This window comes from Zootermopsis nevadensis, unplaced genomic scaffold (assembly GCF_977971745.1).
Source record: "Zootermopsis nevadensis isolate Lab colony 2312 unplaced genomic scaffold, Znev_1.0 Znev_ptg000007l, whole genome shotgun sequence".
In the NCBI taxonomy this organism is placed as follows: domain Eukaryota; kingdom Metazoa; phylum Arthropoda; class Insecta; order Blattodea; family Termopsidae; genus Zootermopsis; species Zootermopsis nevadensis.
This window is the reverse complement of record NW_028259139.1, coordinates 15,208,927-15,226,088: the sequence shown is the minus strand read 5'-3', so window position 1 is coordinate 15,226,088 and position 17,162 is coordinate 15,208,927. Positions and strand designations below refer to the sequence as shown.

General features: G+C 36.7%; 1 protein-coding gene, 1 long non-coding RNA gene and 1 pseudogene across 9 annotated transcripts in view; 2 read left to right on the top strand and 1 right to left on the bottom strand.

The window, feature by feature from the left end:
* The window catches only part of LOC147874638 (uncharacterized), a 736-nt gene extending 297 nt beyond the window's left edge, over positions 1 to 439 (top strand). The window contains exon 2 of the long non-coding RNA XR_015533979.1: positions 350 to 439. This is a non-coding gene — a long non-coding RNA (uncharacterized LOC147874638). The remainder of the gene's footprint in view (positions 1 to 349) is intronic.
* Positions 1 to 17,162, top strand: part of LOC110836065 (uncharacterized) — a 21,294-nt gene extending 4,132 nt beyond the window's left edge. For 2 of the 7 annotated variants that reach the window (XM_087344446.1, XM_022076894.2), the window contains 3 exons: positions 699 to 848; positions 1,575 to 1,659; positions 2,294 to 10,463. In XM_087344446.1, the coding sequence (XP_087200572.1) occupies positions 699 to 848; positions 1,575 to 1,659; positions 2,294 to 2,315 (257 nt within the window). In that variant the 3' untranslated portion in view covers positions 2,316 to 10,463. Of the gene's footprint in view, positions 1 to 698; positions 849 to 1,574; positions 1,660 to 2,293; positions 10,464 to 16,566 lie in introns of those variants that run through there. The other 5 variants (XR_015533977.1, XR_015533978.1, XR_015533976.1 and 2 more) reach the window with 5 other exon arrangements.
* On the bottom strand, positions 8,648 to 13,636 carry LOC147874637 (protein N-terminal asparagine amidohydrolase-like; annotated as a pseudogene). Its single transcript, XR_015533872.1, has 3 exons — positions 13,543 to 13,636; positions 12,920 to 13,103; positions 8,648 to 9,149 (listed from the first exon to the last, which is right to left on the bottom strand). The product of XR_015533872.1 is annotated as a protein N-terminal asparagine amidohydrolase-like (transcript).

The window sequence follows — 17,162 nt, the reverse complement described above, 5'->3', positions numbered from 1 at the left end:
CAAGCAAGGATGTGGAATGCAGAATATTAAAATCAGCACATCATACAGTTAAATGCCAATACAAATATAACTACATAGTTGTTACAACTATGTACAAAAAGAATGTACATTTAATTAGTTTAAATTTAAGTAAATTCTACAGAGTAGGAGTAAGATAAAAGATAATCTTTCTTTGCTGGTTTAAACACTTTAGTATCATTTAATCATCTAATGCTAGTACTAAATAACTTGATCCCTACATACTGAGCACCTTTCTATTAGGTCATCATAAGTGCTTCATTTGCTTTTCCCATTATAGTACTGTGTGCACATGTTTGATTTTTATTAAATGGGCCTTTCTTTCTTACAGGTAGGGGAAAAGGTACCCCTTTGCTTAGAAATGGGATTGAATGCATTGGAGGTGAATTGGATGATGAATCAGAAGCATTAGATTGACAAGGGCTTGCTCTTCACATAGTATTTGGACTGCAGTGATGGCAAGTGCAATTTGTTGTGGAGTTTGCTGTTGCTGTACAGCTGTGACAGTGCTCTGAACCTTTACACCACTTGAAAAACAAAATTAATTATAACAGTCACTTTGTTGTGGGAAGTAATAAATCTGATTGTATGTATGAAGATTTAGACAACTGATTAATTGTGCTAGTGATTGGAACATTTTGTTTATTTAAAAAATAATAAATGTTATTTCTTTCTTTTAGCATCTGTTAAGTTTCAAGGACTGTTGGAATGCATTGTGCCACATAAAATGGTGTCATCCAAAGCAGCTTTAAATTTGCTTCAGTGGATATTCACTTATTTCTGTACTGCACCAATTGGAAGTGTTAAGTCAGCATTAGAATGGATTATAAGTGAGTAATACACTCTTGAATCATTGCTGGATTCAGTGTTTTTATTTATTAAGATGATAGAGCAGAGGGTTGAGGAATTAAAAGAAACTGAATGTAATACAAGGTTGGAAAGGTGCACTTTATAGAGTACACAAAAGTTACAAATGCATTCTTTACATTATATTAAATGTTTTACCATAGACATTGGTCTGATATCATGGCAACCAGACAATTCAGTCTTGCCACAAAGAGAGAAGATTGTAAGGTTATACTCTTTGGAATATACTGAAATCAGAGTTCTTTACACCACATTTCATGTTCACACATCACTGTGGACCTCGGTGTTCTCATGGGCACTTATGTTATAAAGTATAATGACATTGTGCATTTGCAGTGGATCATGGGTAATGACATAATCATCTTTCCACCTCAGGTGTTTGTCAGTTAAATTTGTATTATTGGTTTAAGGAAACTAAAAAGTGTGATTGTAGACTAAGCACTAATGGTGTTAACATCTACACAGAGTTTTATTTGAGCTGTTGTATCGGTGTTAAACTGCAAGGAGAAGAAGGCCAGACGATTCCCCACAAGTTTTGCATTAAGAGTGGAGAAGGGTATCATATAGTTGAGGCAAAAAATAATAATTTAAACTTGCCAGTTAACAATTATGAAGTTAGTAGGATTTGATTGTCAAGATATTTTATTGAAAAATATTATATTTATCTGTCTTCACTTATTTTGTTACAGGTTTGATTAAGTTTGGTTTAAGAGATGAAGTGCCAATCCATCATTTTATCATCATTTTTATTTGCTTCTTGAAAATGAGAGATTGGTAATGTGTATTTTAATTATTTATACATTTCATAGTTACTATAAGCATTCAGGTTAACTTCACTTTTGTTACCTTTATTTACAAGGTACAATATTGCTACAGTTCTAAACATGTCTCTGAACTGAACCATAAATGAAAAATTGAACTGCACAATTTTGACAAACCTGAATTGAACCTATGAACAGAATGGTATTTGAACCATGAACTTAAATTACTAATTTCAGAACTGGTACAAATCAGTTATCAATTTCTCTGATGTGTGTAATCCAACAGTGTGGATATAAAAAACAACAGGTTCTATTCCAGACATGTTTTAACAAGTGAGAAACATCATAAAACAATATTATCTGTGTCCCCACACTGTTCTGAAGGCTGTTGTCAACAGCAATTGACTTAGCAAGGAAAGAGGTCATTTGCCTTTCAGCAAAGCTTTGTAAGCAAGATGTTGAAATGAAACAGTACTGTTTGCCAGGCTAGATGTAGCGTAGACAATACAATAAATAATACAAGTGTTTTGTGAGCTGTTGTGGTGTTTGATTGACTGTGCAATGTTAACTAATCATTTTCCCTACAAGTAGCAGTTTTTCTGAGGTCCTGCTTAGTCTTGTATGTTTTCTACTCATTTTCTTTATAGGCTGTTGCTGTCTGCAAATTAATACATCTGTTAACAACTCCTAATGATGTCTCAAGGTGGAGAGTGAAAAAGATATTGAAGGTTGAACAGAAGCTAAGGAAGAGGAATCACACTTCTTGTCTTCTGTGGTAAGTGACACTGTTTTATAGCTGCATAAATTTTGTTGGTCTGACACAAATTAGAAGAACTAACTGATTTGTACTTATTTTGTATTCCTTCTGATTGCTAATATTAGTTATACGATGCCTGTCACTGGACCAGACGTTTTGATGATGATGATGGTAGGGAGACAAAGATGGCCTTTTTCTCAAAAATAGGTGATTTTGTTAAAGAAACATTTATCTTGGACCCGTCCTAGTCACAGTAGATTCCATAAACTATGTAGTTCAACAAAATTAAATTCAACAGTAAACCAGTCTCAGAGCCACTGTGCTGATTTGAACTAGTCATTGTTCCACTATTTATTCACTGTCATGCTCTTGCTACCAAAAATACTTGAGGCAGTGAAATAGTGTTTGGTGAAAATACAAAAATAATATACTGGGTTAAATAAAGACAAGGAATTATAGTACTACATGTCAGAACTGATGGAATTCTTAATGTTGTTTGCAGAAGTAAGAAACAGCAAGCTCTCTACATTTTTAAAATTAACCTTCTATTAAAAGTCATCTTAAATTTTACAAAATACTACATACAAGAATATAATTTAGTAAAGTTGTCTTTCCAGCATCAAGATAACCTGTAATAATGGTTACTGGGACTGAGACTGAATATTGCTGGTACCAGCTCAGGCACTTCATCATCCGATGAATTCATGGCCTTACGTTTATTTATGCTTGACGAATGTCTTATCCGTGTAATTCTCAAATGACTGAATTTACGAAACAATTATACATATATTACGAATCCAACAGCACTATACTCGAAACATGATCATAACCTATCAAAGTATTCAATAATTTTCAAAGATGACAACTTCAACCAACGTAAGTACGTGAATTATTTATTGTTAGGAATAAAACACGTATTCAAATATTCGGGGTATCAGAATCATAACAAACATATACGAAACATACACATTTATTAGTTAAACACAGCAGCGCACATCATAACAGATGAATGTTGGTCTTCTTCAACGCGTTTTGACTGTACTGCCATCTACTTCCATCTTGTAGAGCTCCTATAGGGACATTGGTAAACCAAAATTGAATGTAGACCTCGATAGCCAGTCGGTAATAAAGTAAACTACTATTCTATACCAATCCACCTAACCACCCTCTCCCCATTTCAGGTTCCCAGTTTTAATCATCACAAGAAGTGAATGTGGAAATTCTCGTTGGAAATTTTTTTTTAACTGGAATTGTTTTTCCACCAGCTGGGTGTTACATGTCTATATTGTTCTAAGTCCTTGAACACAAAAATTGACAGTAAAAAGCAAAAGGGTTGCAGTAACTAAAAATAGTGATTTTTAAACCATGATCACCAGCCAACACATATCACATTTATTTATCAGTTTGCAATAAAAAGTCAGGGCCCTCTGAGTCTACACTTTTCTGTCACCAGTTTCCAATAAACAACTAAATCAGTAAAGAAGAAAAAACAATGTTTAGAACGCATGGTTTTGTGTTTATGTGAAACCTAAAGAAAGTGTACACATTATATCGCAATTCGTTTGTGTTGTTAATAAGACCAATAAGAACAGAATTAGGTAGTAGTCAGTGAATAAATGTTATGTTGAGGAGATACGCCTATGTTTTTTCATTAAGGAGCATGTAGGTGTCTCTACCAGTCGCTCAAGTTACCACAAGTCTTTATCCAGCTTCTAATAGTGTAATGGGAATGGGCCTAATTCTGTCTCACTAATGGCAGTTCTCGGCCTGATACAACACTGTACAGTAGCCATTTGGTACATTTCATCTTGTTATATCTCCATCTGTATGTGTAGTTCTGTCTCTGTCTAAGTGTACTTTATCAGTCTCGGAAACTACGCACCTCCCGTTTGCCCATACTAAATTGCTCTCTGACATTTGCTGTTGCCTAATCTCATCCTTACTAGGCGCTTATTAGGCCAACCTTTCACTGCTGCAAGCAAGATAAATCGTGAAGAAACAATGTGCTATGTATAACTCCTAGATTTGATGATACAAAGGAATATATCGGCTTTCGCCATCTTTTGATGATCAAAGACAATAATGTATTGATTTCAAAAATTATATAATTTATCAAGGAAGATCCTTTACAAGAGAACCTAGGAAATTCTTTGAAAGGTTGACTGTATACTCGGCTCATCAAAGAATAGCCCACTTCCTTTATGAAAGTTATAGGTTTATCATCATGTTCACAAAAGCCCACCACTGGACTCTATCCTGATCTAGCTGCATCCAGTTCACTCTATCTATTTCCCTATGGTCCGCATTAACTCAGTCAACAAACAAAAACAGCCAAACTTAAACTGTGAGATCAAAAGATATCCAATGTTTTTGATACAAAAGCTTATCAATATTAAATGCCAAGTTAACAGAAACAATTTCTGACCTGAAACCGTCTATCTTACAAAATGTCTATGTTAAGAAAGGAAAAATTTACCATACACTATGGCCCAAAATCTTGAGACCTCAAAACAGACTTTTGGATGGTGGGCTTCATGCACTCTTTTCTTATGTTCATGTAACAATGCACACAAGCTGAGAAGTGTTTATTACAAACATAATGTATTTTGATCTTTAAAAGATCATCATTCTTGTTGGAGATGGACTGGCATTAAAATATCAGTATATCTGTGCACAAATAATAAATTAAATAAACACACCCATCATATTTGTATCTTAGTACAGAAATGCTGTATCAGAAGTCAATTGACTTTATGATGTGCTGTTGTGTTGCTGCTTTTTAGTACCTTTGTATCATCAGGCATACATTTTCACGAACCTCCAAGCAATAAAAAGTGTGCTTATTAAAAATGTTCAGTGTGATAGGTATATTTTATTTTTAGTTGGAATAACACAGTATCATGAATTTTGATGCATTTTCCAAAATATGCCATTCTTCACATAGCATCATGTCATGCTTTGTGTTTAACTTCCATAGACTGAAGATTGGTGTCTTCTGGATTGTTGCGCCACGTAGTCTGGTAGATGTAGACTGCGTGTATGTGCATTGCACAAAGATTGGAAATTGAAACAACCCAGTTATATATATGTTGATGCATTTTAAAATTAGTGTCATTCAGATTAGTAGATGTAATTGTCATATCACTTGTTTTATTTTATATATGAATATCATTTAAACACTCAGCTCCAACTTTAAAAAATCTGTTTTATGATTTTTAAGGAAATAGTAGCTGTTTCTTTTGAGAATATACAAAACTTGTAACCAGTTCTGCATCACTGCATGCCATGAGATCACGATGCAGTCGACTCTTTGTGAATTGCACTTCTAAATCGTATCTTAGCTTAAAACATTTGTTTAGCATTTTCCAGAAACCCCTAGTTCTTTGTGAAAATCCTGATATATCTCCTGTCAGATACAAACACACATAGAAAGATATAAGTTAAAGTTTATGGGTCATTTACAAGAACATGGTCAGAATCAATTGGGGTTCTTCTGCATGCTGGTGATAAATTTAAAAGGAGAGAAAATGTGTTGGTACTGCTGAATACAGCCGTTCAAACTTTGGACAGGGGGAAAAAACACCAGTAATTAATAAAATTCAAAATGATTTGCCACACTGGTTAATTAAAAAGCAGCTATTCATGTTTTATGTTATGCCACTTTTCTACTATAACATTCAAATAAAAATAAAAATGGGGCATAAAGGACAAATGCCGAAACTATGAATAACTCTCCTTCTGTAACAGAGGACAAGGTTCATACATGATATACGATATTTATTTGGCATCTAGCTCTGAATCAACTGTGCAAATGAACTAACAAAAAATGTATCTGGCTACAAGGCTTTGGAGTAGAATATTCTGCACTGATAATACCTTCTTAGAATCAGAATGCAAAGTATAAAAATTAATAAAATTATACTTTCATTATGCATTATATCCCTATATCCTACACTATGCATACAATTTTGGCTTCATTCTTAATCATGTACAATGTCATATTCTGTAAAAATGGTATTTAATTCAATTTGCAAATATAAATGTGAAATACATTGTGACTCAACATGTTTTATATTTCACATGACTGCAAATATATGATCACGTTAAACACATTTTAATTGCATTAACAGCTTAAATACCATATCAAGAAACAGTATTAGATCAGTCAATATCTGTGTGCTCATAAGTTTATTTACTATGAAAATTATTTCTGGGTAATGGACATTCTACTTTCCCAAAAGTAATAACCTTAGCCAAGAGTGTCCAGATTCCTACACTAGTGTTTCAACATTGTATCGGAACCCACGTTCCACTGTTTTCATCCCTCCGGTAGTAGAGTGGCCGCTTATCTTGGAACACTGTCACATCTGGGAATGGATGGTCTTGGATGTACTTCAATGTTGCCCGCACCTGTCAGCATAATACAAGCTATTAATCTTTACGGTCCGTGTGTTATGTCTTACATACTTGATCCAATTAACCTCATATTACAATAGCCTATCACTCAAATATTAACCTTTGGAGTTTAAGTCTGGCTGGCAGCAAATCCCTTATTACAGTAGAATAAAGGTTAATTCCAGTTAGTAATCCATATTTTATTACTTAGCCTATAGATATCTAATACTTAATCTTTCAGTACTTTGATTTATTATCACTTGATAATGCTCCTGTCATTTCTGCTAGATCAAATTCAAATGTAAGGTCTGAGGTTCTCATGATGGTGAGTACAAAGACGTACGTCTTCTACTTCAGACAGTTTAAAACTATGCTATTAACAGTTAAAATGTTGTATAAAGAAATTAAGAGAAATTTAATACCACTTTTGAACTGTATGGCATATGACAATTTGAATGTGCAAACAGTAAAAATTATAAATACAACTGATATACAATGTGATGTCACTTGTCCTTCTGTTAATCTGTTTATTTTCTGAATGCAGTCTCGTATTGGGAAAGAAATTCTCTTCAAAATTAAGTGGATGGCTCCATAATCACTGCTTTATACCACTGTAATTCAAATACACTATATTTTAAATTAAGCTAAACATACACATTCCACTAGAGGTGAAACTGATCATTACCTTCATGACAAAATGAGGTGGCTCTACCTCTGGTGCTGTGGACAAATGCTGCAAAATGAAATCGTCTGTCTACTCTAACCAGAGGTCAACACCTCACAGAGGGTCATAATTAAATGGTCCAATTCGTAACAATCCCAGCTGACAATCATACACATCCAAAATCTAAAAGAAAATAAAACATTAATATTTAAAACATAGGAATTTACAAGCTGATGGTATAATATCTCACAACTGACAGAATGGGTACAAAAACCTGCTTTAAGTAGATGAAGTGTCAATTTAATTGTTATATAAATTATAGCAAAATCAAAATCAGTTCTTCACTGACTGGAATTTTATATCACAGGATTAATCTCCCTTCTTAAAATACATATGTAATGATGAACATTACAAGACAGGAAGTTCAGAGTGCCAGTCTTATATCACCTGCTGTCCACCAGTAAGGTGTTGCGCACCGCGAAGAGCCTAATCACGGCCCTTGTCTGGAAATGTTGCTGGGAACATTCACACCTACAAACACATAATGGCAGTGTATAAAAACAACACCAAGGAGGCATGAGAACAGGGAGCTAGGGAGAATATTTGGATTTCAAGAAGAGAAAATAACAGGATGGAGAAAATTACACAAATGATGAGCTTCATAATTTGTACTCTCCTCTAAGTATTATTAGGGTGACCAAATCAGGTAGGATGAGACAGGCAAGGCATGTAGCATGGATGGGAGCTATGAGAAACACATACAGAATTTAAGTTGGTTATCTAAAGGGAAGAGACCACTGAGAGACCAAGATGTAGGTGTAAGTATACCATTAAAATGAAACTCAGAAAAGTAAGGCATGAGGATATGGAGTGGATTCACGGGATTCAGAACAGGGATCAATTACAGGCTCTTGCAACAACGTAATGAACCATCAGGTTCCATAAAAAGTGTGGAATTTCTTGATGAGATTAGTGACTATTATTAGCTTGTCAAGCACTGTACTGAATGGACTTGATATAAACACAAGAACAAAATATATCATTTTGGGTCATACTTGATTAAAAATTCCAATATAAATGAGAAAAGGGAACAGACATTCTGTGCTTTCTTATAAAATGTAAAAAAGACAGTAACAAAGACATTTGTATGAACTGATTATCCAAATGTTTTCACTTTTCTTCATATCCTGCAGCCTCTTACCTGTTATCACATATTTTAGAGGATGCAACACCAAATTTCATGCTTCATGGCAAAATAAGGACTTAACCTACATTACCGAATGGCTTCTAAATCACCCCAATGTTGTTAGCTTTGCTATGCTGGACGTTCTGAGCTGTCTTCAATCACCTGGGCTCCTATATGCATGCATGCTGCAACTCTGTATGATTCTGACATATCCTTGAAGCATGCAATATGATGATGGTTATGCTTCTATTATTGGTACTTTGGATATACTTGAGTATTACCAAGATTTTGATTATTCCTATATTCTGCTGAGCGTAAGAGAAAGTAATTTAACTATCTGCAACTGGACATAATGAGCAATAAAAAAGATGGACTGTTTTCTGTTCAACTCACCAACTCCGTAAAGTATTGACCAATGAACACCACCACGAATTGTAGTGTTCAGTTCTCCCACACAGGCAAGCATCAAATCAATCTCTACTAACTGCTTATGGAAGGAATCTGTAACAATTATAACATATGACTGTCTGAATAGTAACCACTTATTCTTTATTGTAGGAGAAAAGGGAACTTCAAACCTTGTACCTGGGGTTTAATGGTTCAGAGGTACATTACTCTGATGAATGGTCAACTGGACAGTGAGTATGCTGTGATGCACGGCTAATATTGGAGTTAAAGATTGAGCATAGTTCACAGACGCTGGTTTAACAAAGATAATACAAGTACAAAGACGGCGATCATCTGGGTTGTTACACCATGTAGTCTGCTAGAAGTTTATCAGTGTTTCAGAGGTGCTTGCTGCTTTTATCATCACAATGATCACCCTGATGATGGAGGCAGCAAATACCTCTGGAACACTGGTAGATGTCTACAACATTACATGGTGCAACAACCCAGGAGACAGTCATCTTCATACCCACCACTGTGAGAACCTTAAATATCCACATAATACAAACTTTGATTCCTTAATCTGGTATTTATAACACATTTTTGTTGTGGGCAAACTCTTCAATTAATTCAGTCAGCTAAATCAGCAGTTTTTGTATGAACCTTTAGGTTTTCAGAGTGGCGACAGTGTGGATTGTGGTCCTCTAGGTTAGGATGCTGAGCAGTCTTGTAAATGGTTGTATGGTTTTGGAATAATATATCACTTCAATATTCTACCTTGAAATTGGAGATAATATGTTACTCCACATAATTTTGAACATATCATGTTTATCTTCAGGGACATAACCTAGTAGACCACACTAGTGAAATCAAATATATACTTGTGATTTTGATCATAACTATTGTTGTGCCAGTGGCCCCTTGCCATGTATTTGCACCCCTGGGTAGGACTTGTTTCAGAAATCTTGGGATTTCACAGTGTTACGCAATATACAGAATGACTGGAAGGAAGTCCGGAGAAGTCGGATTAAACCAACCACTCTTCCTACCGCAGGAGTCAGCGTCCAAGTTCTGTGTTTTCTTGGGAAATAATGCATACGTGACTTCCATAGTGTGGTTAGGGGAATTACGAATCCAATTGACCAGTGAGAAACGCCGATTCCAGGGTGGTTCCCGTGAACCACGTCATAACTGCGCGTCTTTTGATCTGTATAAAATTGAAGGATTGGTACTAAAAAAGGGCTCTCGCGAATAAGAAAGGTTGCTACTGGAATCTGTGTCGCTCGTGCTCACTGTGGTGTGTGGTCTGGGTGAGTACTTGTTTTGTTCTACTGCGACTGTAGGTGAGATACTTGGTCTGGTTCGAGCTAGTTAATGGGTCAGTGAAATGTATTTTATAATTAAATATTAATAATGTAGCTTTTGTAATTGGAGTCTTATTTAGTAAGTTAGATTTACCGCTCCTTAATCAAAGTCCTTACCTGGTGGCTAGGGAGAGAGATGGGTGTGACTTGTAGAGCATAATACTATATTGGCCATGTAGTGAGTAATTTCTTTTATCTGAAAGGAAGTATCTGTGTTAATCAGAACACTGCCTAAAATACAAAAACGTTCAGACTCTTCTAATTCACAAGTTTCCCTGCTTTTGGAATATCTCGAGATATTCCAAAATATTTAAATAAGATTTTTGCTTTATATATTATGCAACTTCACTTACATTTAATTAAGTACATTAAGGCTTTCTGAATGTCACACATTGGAGCCACATACATGACTGGCTGCCTAACAGATTAGTGGATTATTTAATACTGCATTAGCAAAATAAGTATAAAAAGATATTTGGATCTATCATGATTTAGAGGCATACCACATCAGCAAACAAATCAAATTACAGGATACATCAAAATTAAAATCAAAAAAAGCTTCGAACACTTTAGGGGTCAACATCACTAATTCCCTTCTCTGAACTGACATATTAATTATATTTTTCTGATCCTCATTCTTTTAATGCAGTATATCCAGTTTCTTTTGCAGTGTTATGTAAAATCTGTTATTTCATTCCTGAAAAGAGTGGTTCTGCATTTTATAAATAAAAAGTCAAGCCAACATGTACTTTGGCTAGTATATTATGATGGAATACATAAAAGTCTAACAACACTTCATGATCTCACATTTTCTATATAACATAATGCTTCCACTGTACATTAACTTCTACTGTCCTTCTTTTCTCCTTGACGCACAATCGTGGCTATCATGATGTAGTCAGGTGCACTGTACATAATGATAACATGAGGCCCTCTTTCTGACCTCCTGCCAAGTTCATAAACATGAAAAGAAATCAGTTTTCATTCTGGGGTAAAAAAGGCAGTCACAATGCATTTAAACCCTAACAAATCTAGTAACTCCAAAACAGAAAGAAATATTGTTATCAAATCACCATCATCATAATCCTGTCACGTATTAGGCCATACCTTTAGTGGTTTTACTAAACTTCTGTTCCTATAAGTCAAAAGAAAATTCGTTTCTCTATTCTGTTCTAACATAGTTTTATCTATATAATTTCAGCATATTCTGTCAGAAAAATGAAGGACTATTATGCAATTAAGGAAATTATAGTGATAAAGTCATGAGAATTAAGTAATATATTGGCTGGTACAAAGTCAACACTGATCTGATCAGAAAAACAGCTGAACTATAAATAAAAGCAATCAATTTTAACATGTTCTTTAAACAGTAACATTTATATGCTACTTGCTGAAGAAATGTTCTACCAGATATTTACCAACACTTCTCTTTATGTTTTAGATGCTGAAATAAAGAAACAGAAAGAAGTCTGTGTTCTATGCCATAGAAACAAAAAGTGATTAAAAATATTACAACTCTCTGTTAACACAACCTTATAATTTCTTTAGATGAATTATTTACAATACATTGGACTTTCATATGACCACTATCAGGTACTCTACTTATTTCAGATCTGGTTATTTAATGATAAAATTAATATTAATTATAATTCAGGTCCAAGTTGTTACCAATTTGAGCTTTGTACCTGGATGTTGGGGATACTGGGAACGACCCGTTCTTCAAGTGCCTGAGCACTGCGGGTCCCAACTTTTCGTTGGCTTGATCTATAGACATTCGGTAGAACTCCTTGGACGAGGGATCGGCCCATCACAAGGCCTCTACCTGTACACAGGACAGCACAACACAGAAAAACGCGGACAAACATCTATGGCTTGAGTGGGATTCGAACCCACGGTCGCAGCAACCAAGCGGCACAAGGCCCACGCCTCAGACCAGGCGGCCACTGCGGACCCCGAGCTTTGTACCAATCTTTCTATTGTATGCACACAAACATCACCATCATCTCTATACAAATTCATCTCTATTGGATCTTATCACTTCACATTCAAAAATTTTATCACATCTCCTTGCTTAAAATGTGATAAGAACCACAAATTTCAATTGTAATCACATCTTTCTTAGAAAATATACAGTGACCATTATCAATGTTCACTTCAAACCAAAACTGAACTTGCTCAACAATTTTTTTTAAATTCACAATACTAAATTTTTTAAATAATCTGTTCAGATTTCCTCAAGTTGTTACACATATAAATACAAATGGATTTACAGTGATTTTAATCGGCTCGCTATAGGGATTTTAATGTGCCTAAAAAGGTAGGCATTATTTTTGGGGTGACCCTCATACAGCCTTCTATATCTCTGCATAGCTTCATATGGGAGGATGCATGTTAAGAACTTCATTCAATTTGGATATGTTAATGTGATCACTGACAATTTGCCTTTGAAATCTAAAGCAGACTGTATATGGCAAGCAACACATATGCAACTGTTCCAAAGGAAAATAAATAATGACTTACACATGATACTGTGGAACAACCCTTCTGAATAATTATGGCTATCTGAAAAAACCACCAATGAGCTGCAATTCTAGATGTCCCTCAGGATAACCCAGGGCTAATTCCTGGACTCTATGAATCACGTTCATAACACCCTCATCTGTTCCAGCACCATCTAAATGCGCTACTGCCACAGCTCCTGATCCTGTAATGACAGCCAGTCATCATTCTTTAACTATGCCTTCAAGACAACATACTGGAAGACCAAGAATGAAGAGCGGTCAGGTGAAGAGACAGACATTCTCAACAGGAGAAGCTGGATGTTGGTATCAATTTGTAACTACATAAAGTTTCTGCTAAATTGACTGTGCCAGATACACTAACTAAAGACAATTACATAAACAATGAAATGCACAGCATTAATTTATTCCTCAGCATCTAGTACTGGTCTCACCAGGATGTGAACTGGATTCATCTCAAAAAGGACAGGTTCCAATACATCAGATTTTCAGATCAGTATAAATATGTTTGGGGCACTGACAGATTTATGGTGAATTCCGCTGTCTATTTTACTCCATATTATACTGTCTAATATGTTGAGCTGCAGTATGACAGTTACTGCAACGTATAATTTAAACACTTACCTGAATGATGGAGAACAATGATGCATGTTGTGGCGTCATCTGACCCAAGGATATTTACATTTTCTGTAAAGGAGAAAAGTTTAATTTGTATGCACAATCAAGTTTTCAAAATACTGACTGAACAAAGAAGAGACCAGGAACAATGGAAAAAATACATGTAATCAAACCTATGAGAGAACCACCAAAGAAATTGATCACAAACAAGTTAGGAAATATATACACAACATAACAATTCTAATGACTATAATTTTACCTTTGGCCATTGTGAATGGATGAGGAATTCCACATCCACTCACTACCATGTGCAAAGTGCCTGTTAATATTGTCCGAAACAAACAACAATTGAAAGGTGCTGACAAATTTTAAGACAATTTCCCAATATTACATTTTGGAGAAATCTGTTCAGCAGTTCTTGAACATTAATTGTGGACAGGCAGACAGAAAAATATGGTCTAACTTAAACAGTGCATTTCAGTAATTTTTAGTAGTAAACACACCAATAAATTACAAAAACAAAAGAAATTTTTTGTGAATTTACATCTATGAGAAGTTAACTAATTAAGTCTTAAAATAGACCATAACATCCTCTATCATTCAAAGTCACAACATCCTTCAAGAATCATATGTCATACTATGGCTGAAGAAACATTTGAATGACTTCAGTCAGATATTAACAGGACTATAACACAAGAAAACATTACTTTCCACCAAAACATTCATATTTGAGGTGTAAGGAAGAATAGCCAGTTAATAAAACCCACCATTAACTTAACCAAGTCTACTTAGTCACACTTGGCTCCAAATAATACAATCTTACTACGAAGCATACGCGTGTTGTGACACAGTCATGCCAACATAAACTCAGAGACACATAAATATATATCCTTCAATTTGTTGCACATTTCAAATTGAATTTTATAATGTCTACTTGCCTATGGAGGACGATTTGATAACTTCAAAATTTGTAACCAGGAAACCGGACTTGAACCTGGACCCGGTTCAAGGGCATATCGATACATTGGCTCACAGGTTGAAGGAAGCCTATGATGTGGTGAGGGAAAATAATCAGATCGAACGGGAGAAACAAAGGAAACAATACGACAAGGGAACGAAATTAGTGACCTTTCAACCCAGGGAAATGGTGTATCTGAGAAAGATGAATGAGGGCAGACAAACCTGTCTGAAGTTTCGAATAAGGTTGAGGGGTCCTTATGAAGTGGTTCGAAGGCTATCTGATTTGAACTATGTCGTGAGGCTTCCTCAGGGGAGAGAAATTGGGGTAAATGTGAATAAAATGAAAGGATGTTATGGGAATCTAGGCTCAAGGCGGAAGGACTGCCCCCGCAATCCAACCCCGGTAATGATCGTGAAGATACGGACTCGGTTGGGTCAGACAGGGATGAAGGACGGGACTCCGAGTGGGAACTAAGCCGACATTATCGAACCCAGGTATAGGACAGTCGCAGACCAGGTAAACCCTAGGTATTCATTGCGGAGTAGGGATGCCCCGGAGCGATGTCCCAGCGGACGCCACAGAAGGAGAGGCCGAGGTGGAACTCGACCCTGAGGGAGCAGAGCTCGACACCCCGCTCTGTCCATCTGTTGTTAGTGATGAAGTCACAAACTCACATGGGGAGGGCATTGATCTCCCACGATACAATTTACGACCACTCCCCGGAAGGAGATAAGTGACAACGGCTTTTCCAGGTTTCCTTCTCCACGTCAGTGGCATGTGTAACTGACGCGAAACAGATGGCACTTGGTCTCGTTGGATTCGTTGTGTACCGTCGTAAACAAAACGTCTACGCTTTTATTCTCTCGGCCGATTTCTTGCCAGAGAGTAGCCAGTACATGGGACGGTTATCTGCCGTTCTAGACCACTGCGAAAGCGACTCACATATCCCAATCTTATTATGCGTCACTTTTCGGAAATACCGACATGCAACCTAACCTGGACCTCATTTTCACATGGCGCCCTCTGCTAACAGGTGCGAAATAAACGTGTAACATACAGTCACAAAAGAGCCATTTCCAGTCGAAAGGATATTCCAGAGGTTAGCGTTTTCGGCGAGTAAAATATCATGGGTTTGATCTCAATTTCAAAATAACTATCGGTGAAGGATACTTGGACATAGGAAGGATGAAATAACTGAGGAATTTAGAATATTACACAACTAGGAGCGATGAGAATTGCACAGGCCAGCTAGCACAGTGAGGTTAGTGAAACCTAGGAGACTCCGATGGGATGGGCATGTGGAATGCTTGGAGGAGACAAGATTGCAAACAGAGGGTTGATGGGCATGCCAAGGAGTAAATGTGAGAAATTTGATCGATTGGGAGAAGCTAGAGTAAACAGAAAATTGAACACTTTTGAAAGGCCACTGCCCACACCAAGCGATGTTGCATTGAACCACCGTCGAAAGAGGGGCTTGATAAATTTTGGAGGCGAAATCCTCAAGTTTTGTTCGGGGTCGCAACAGCAGAACAGGTGCAAGACATTCATAATATTATAAAGGGAATATAAAGGCAAGATGGTGAAGCTGTTCACGTCGTAAAAGAAAAACAGAACAAAACAAGTAACCTATTTAAAAAGGGTGGATGATATTGCTTCACAGAACACCTTTGGACTAGCCACAGTAGCTCGAGTTATGACCTTGTGTAGGAGTATTCCCCCTACCCACGTACTAAAAAATATTGAAATGATTTATACAAATGGAACCAGAGACTTTTTACATTGCAGTCACCGAGAACGGACGACGGCAGACTTTTAATTATGTAAACATGGCTTAACTACCATATTTGAAGCTACCCTTCCTTTCATTCACAAGGCAGGACCTTGCTGTACAGTCTGCTCTCGTCCACTGTAGTCACCCGAACATGTAAAAGAAATGGCACCACTAAAAGTTCCAATAATGAATTAGTAGGGACTGGTGTCCTATATGAGGACACGAACTGCCAGTTTTATTCCGAGGCCTTCATGCTGCAACCCATATTTGATGGATTAACGAACTTTTCTCTCACTAGTAGTCGCATAGTGCAGCCTCATCTGCCAGAGTCAGTCTCTACCCAGGAGAACGACGAGCAGACGAGGACGCTTGAGGCCTTGGAGGCCGTCGCCCGAAGGAGAGCACCTTCTACCCCGCAACCGCTGAGGGATCTGCTGGAGGCCATGGTATTTGCCAGGGAATGCCCCGCCAGCCTACGACCGGAACCCAGACCCTAGGCTCTTAGACATCAGATGGGCCTTGCTGAATTGAACTTGCCAGCGTCGAGGCGGGAGTTACGACGTCCAGCCCTGCTGCTCCCAACAGAATGGAGACAGTAACTGTATCAGAGGCAGCCTCAACGAGCCCGGGAAGTTCCAGTGATAAGAAGACAATCCAATATATCTACATATAACATTATCCGGAGAAACAGAGACTAAAGTAGAACATTGTTGCATAATTTGCTTACCTGTGAAAATTCATTGTAACCTACAATGACCATTTGGATGGGTGAAAGTTCCATTTTTATTTTACAATTTGATGTCTTGTAGTGTGGTAGTTGATAATTGCCGAACCAGACCATGTAATTTGCCCGACTATCGGTGAATAAGATGCACATTTGTTGTAGATGGTTAA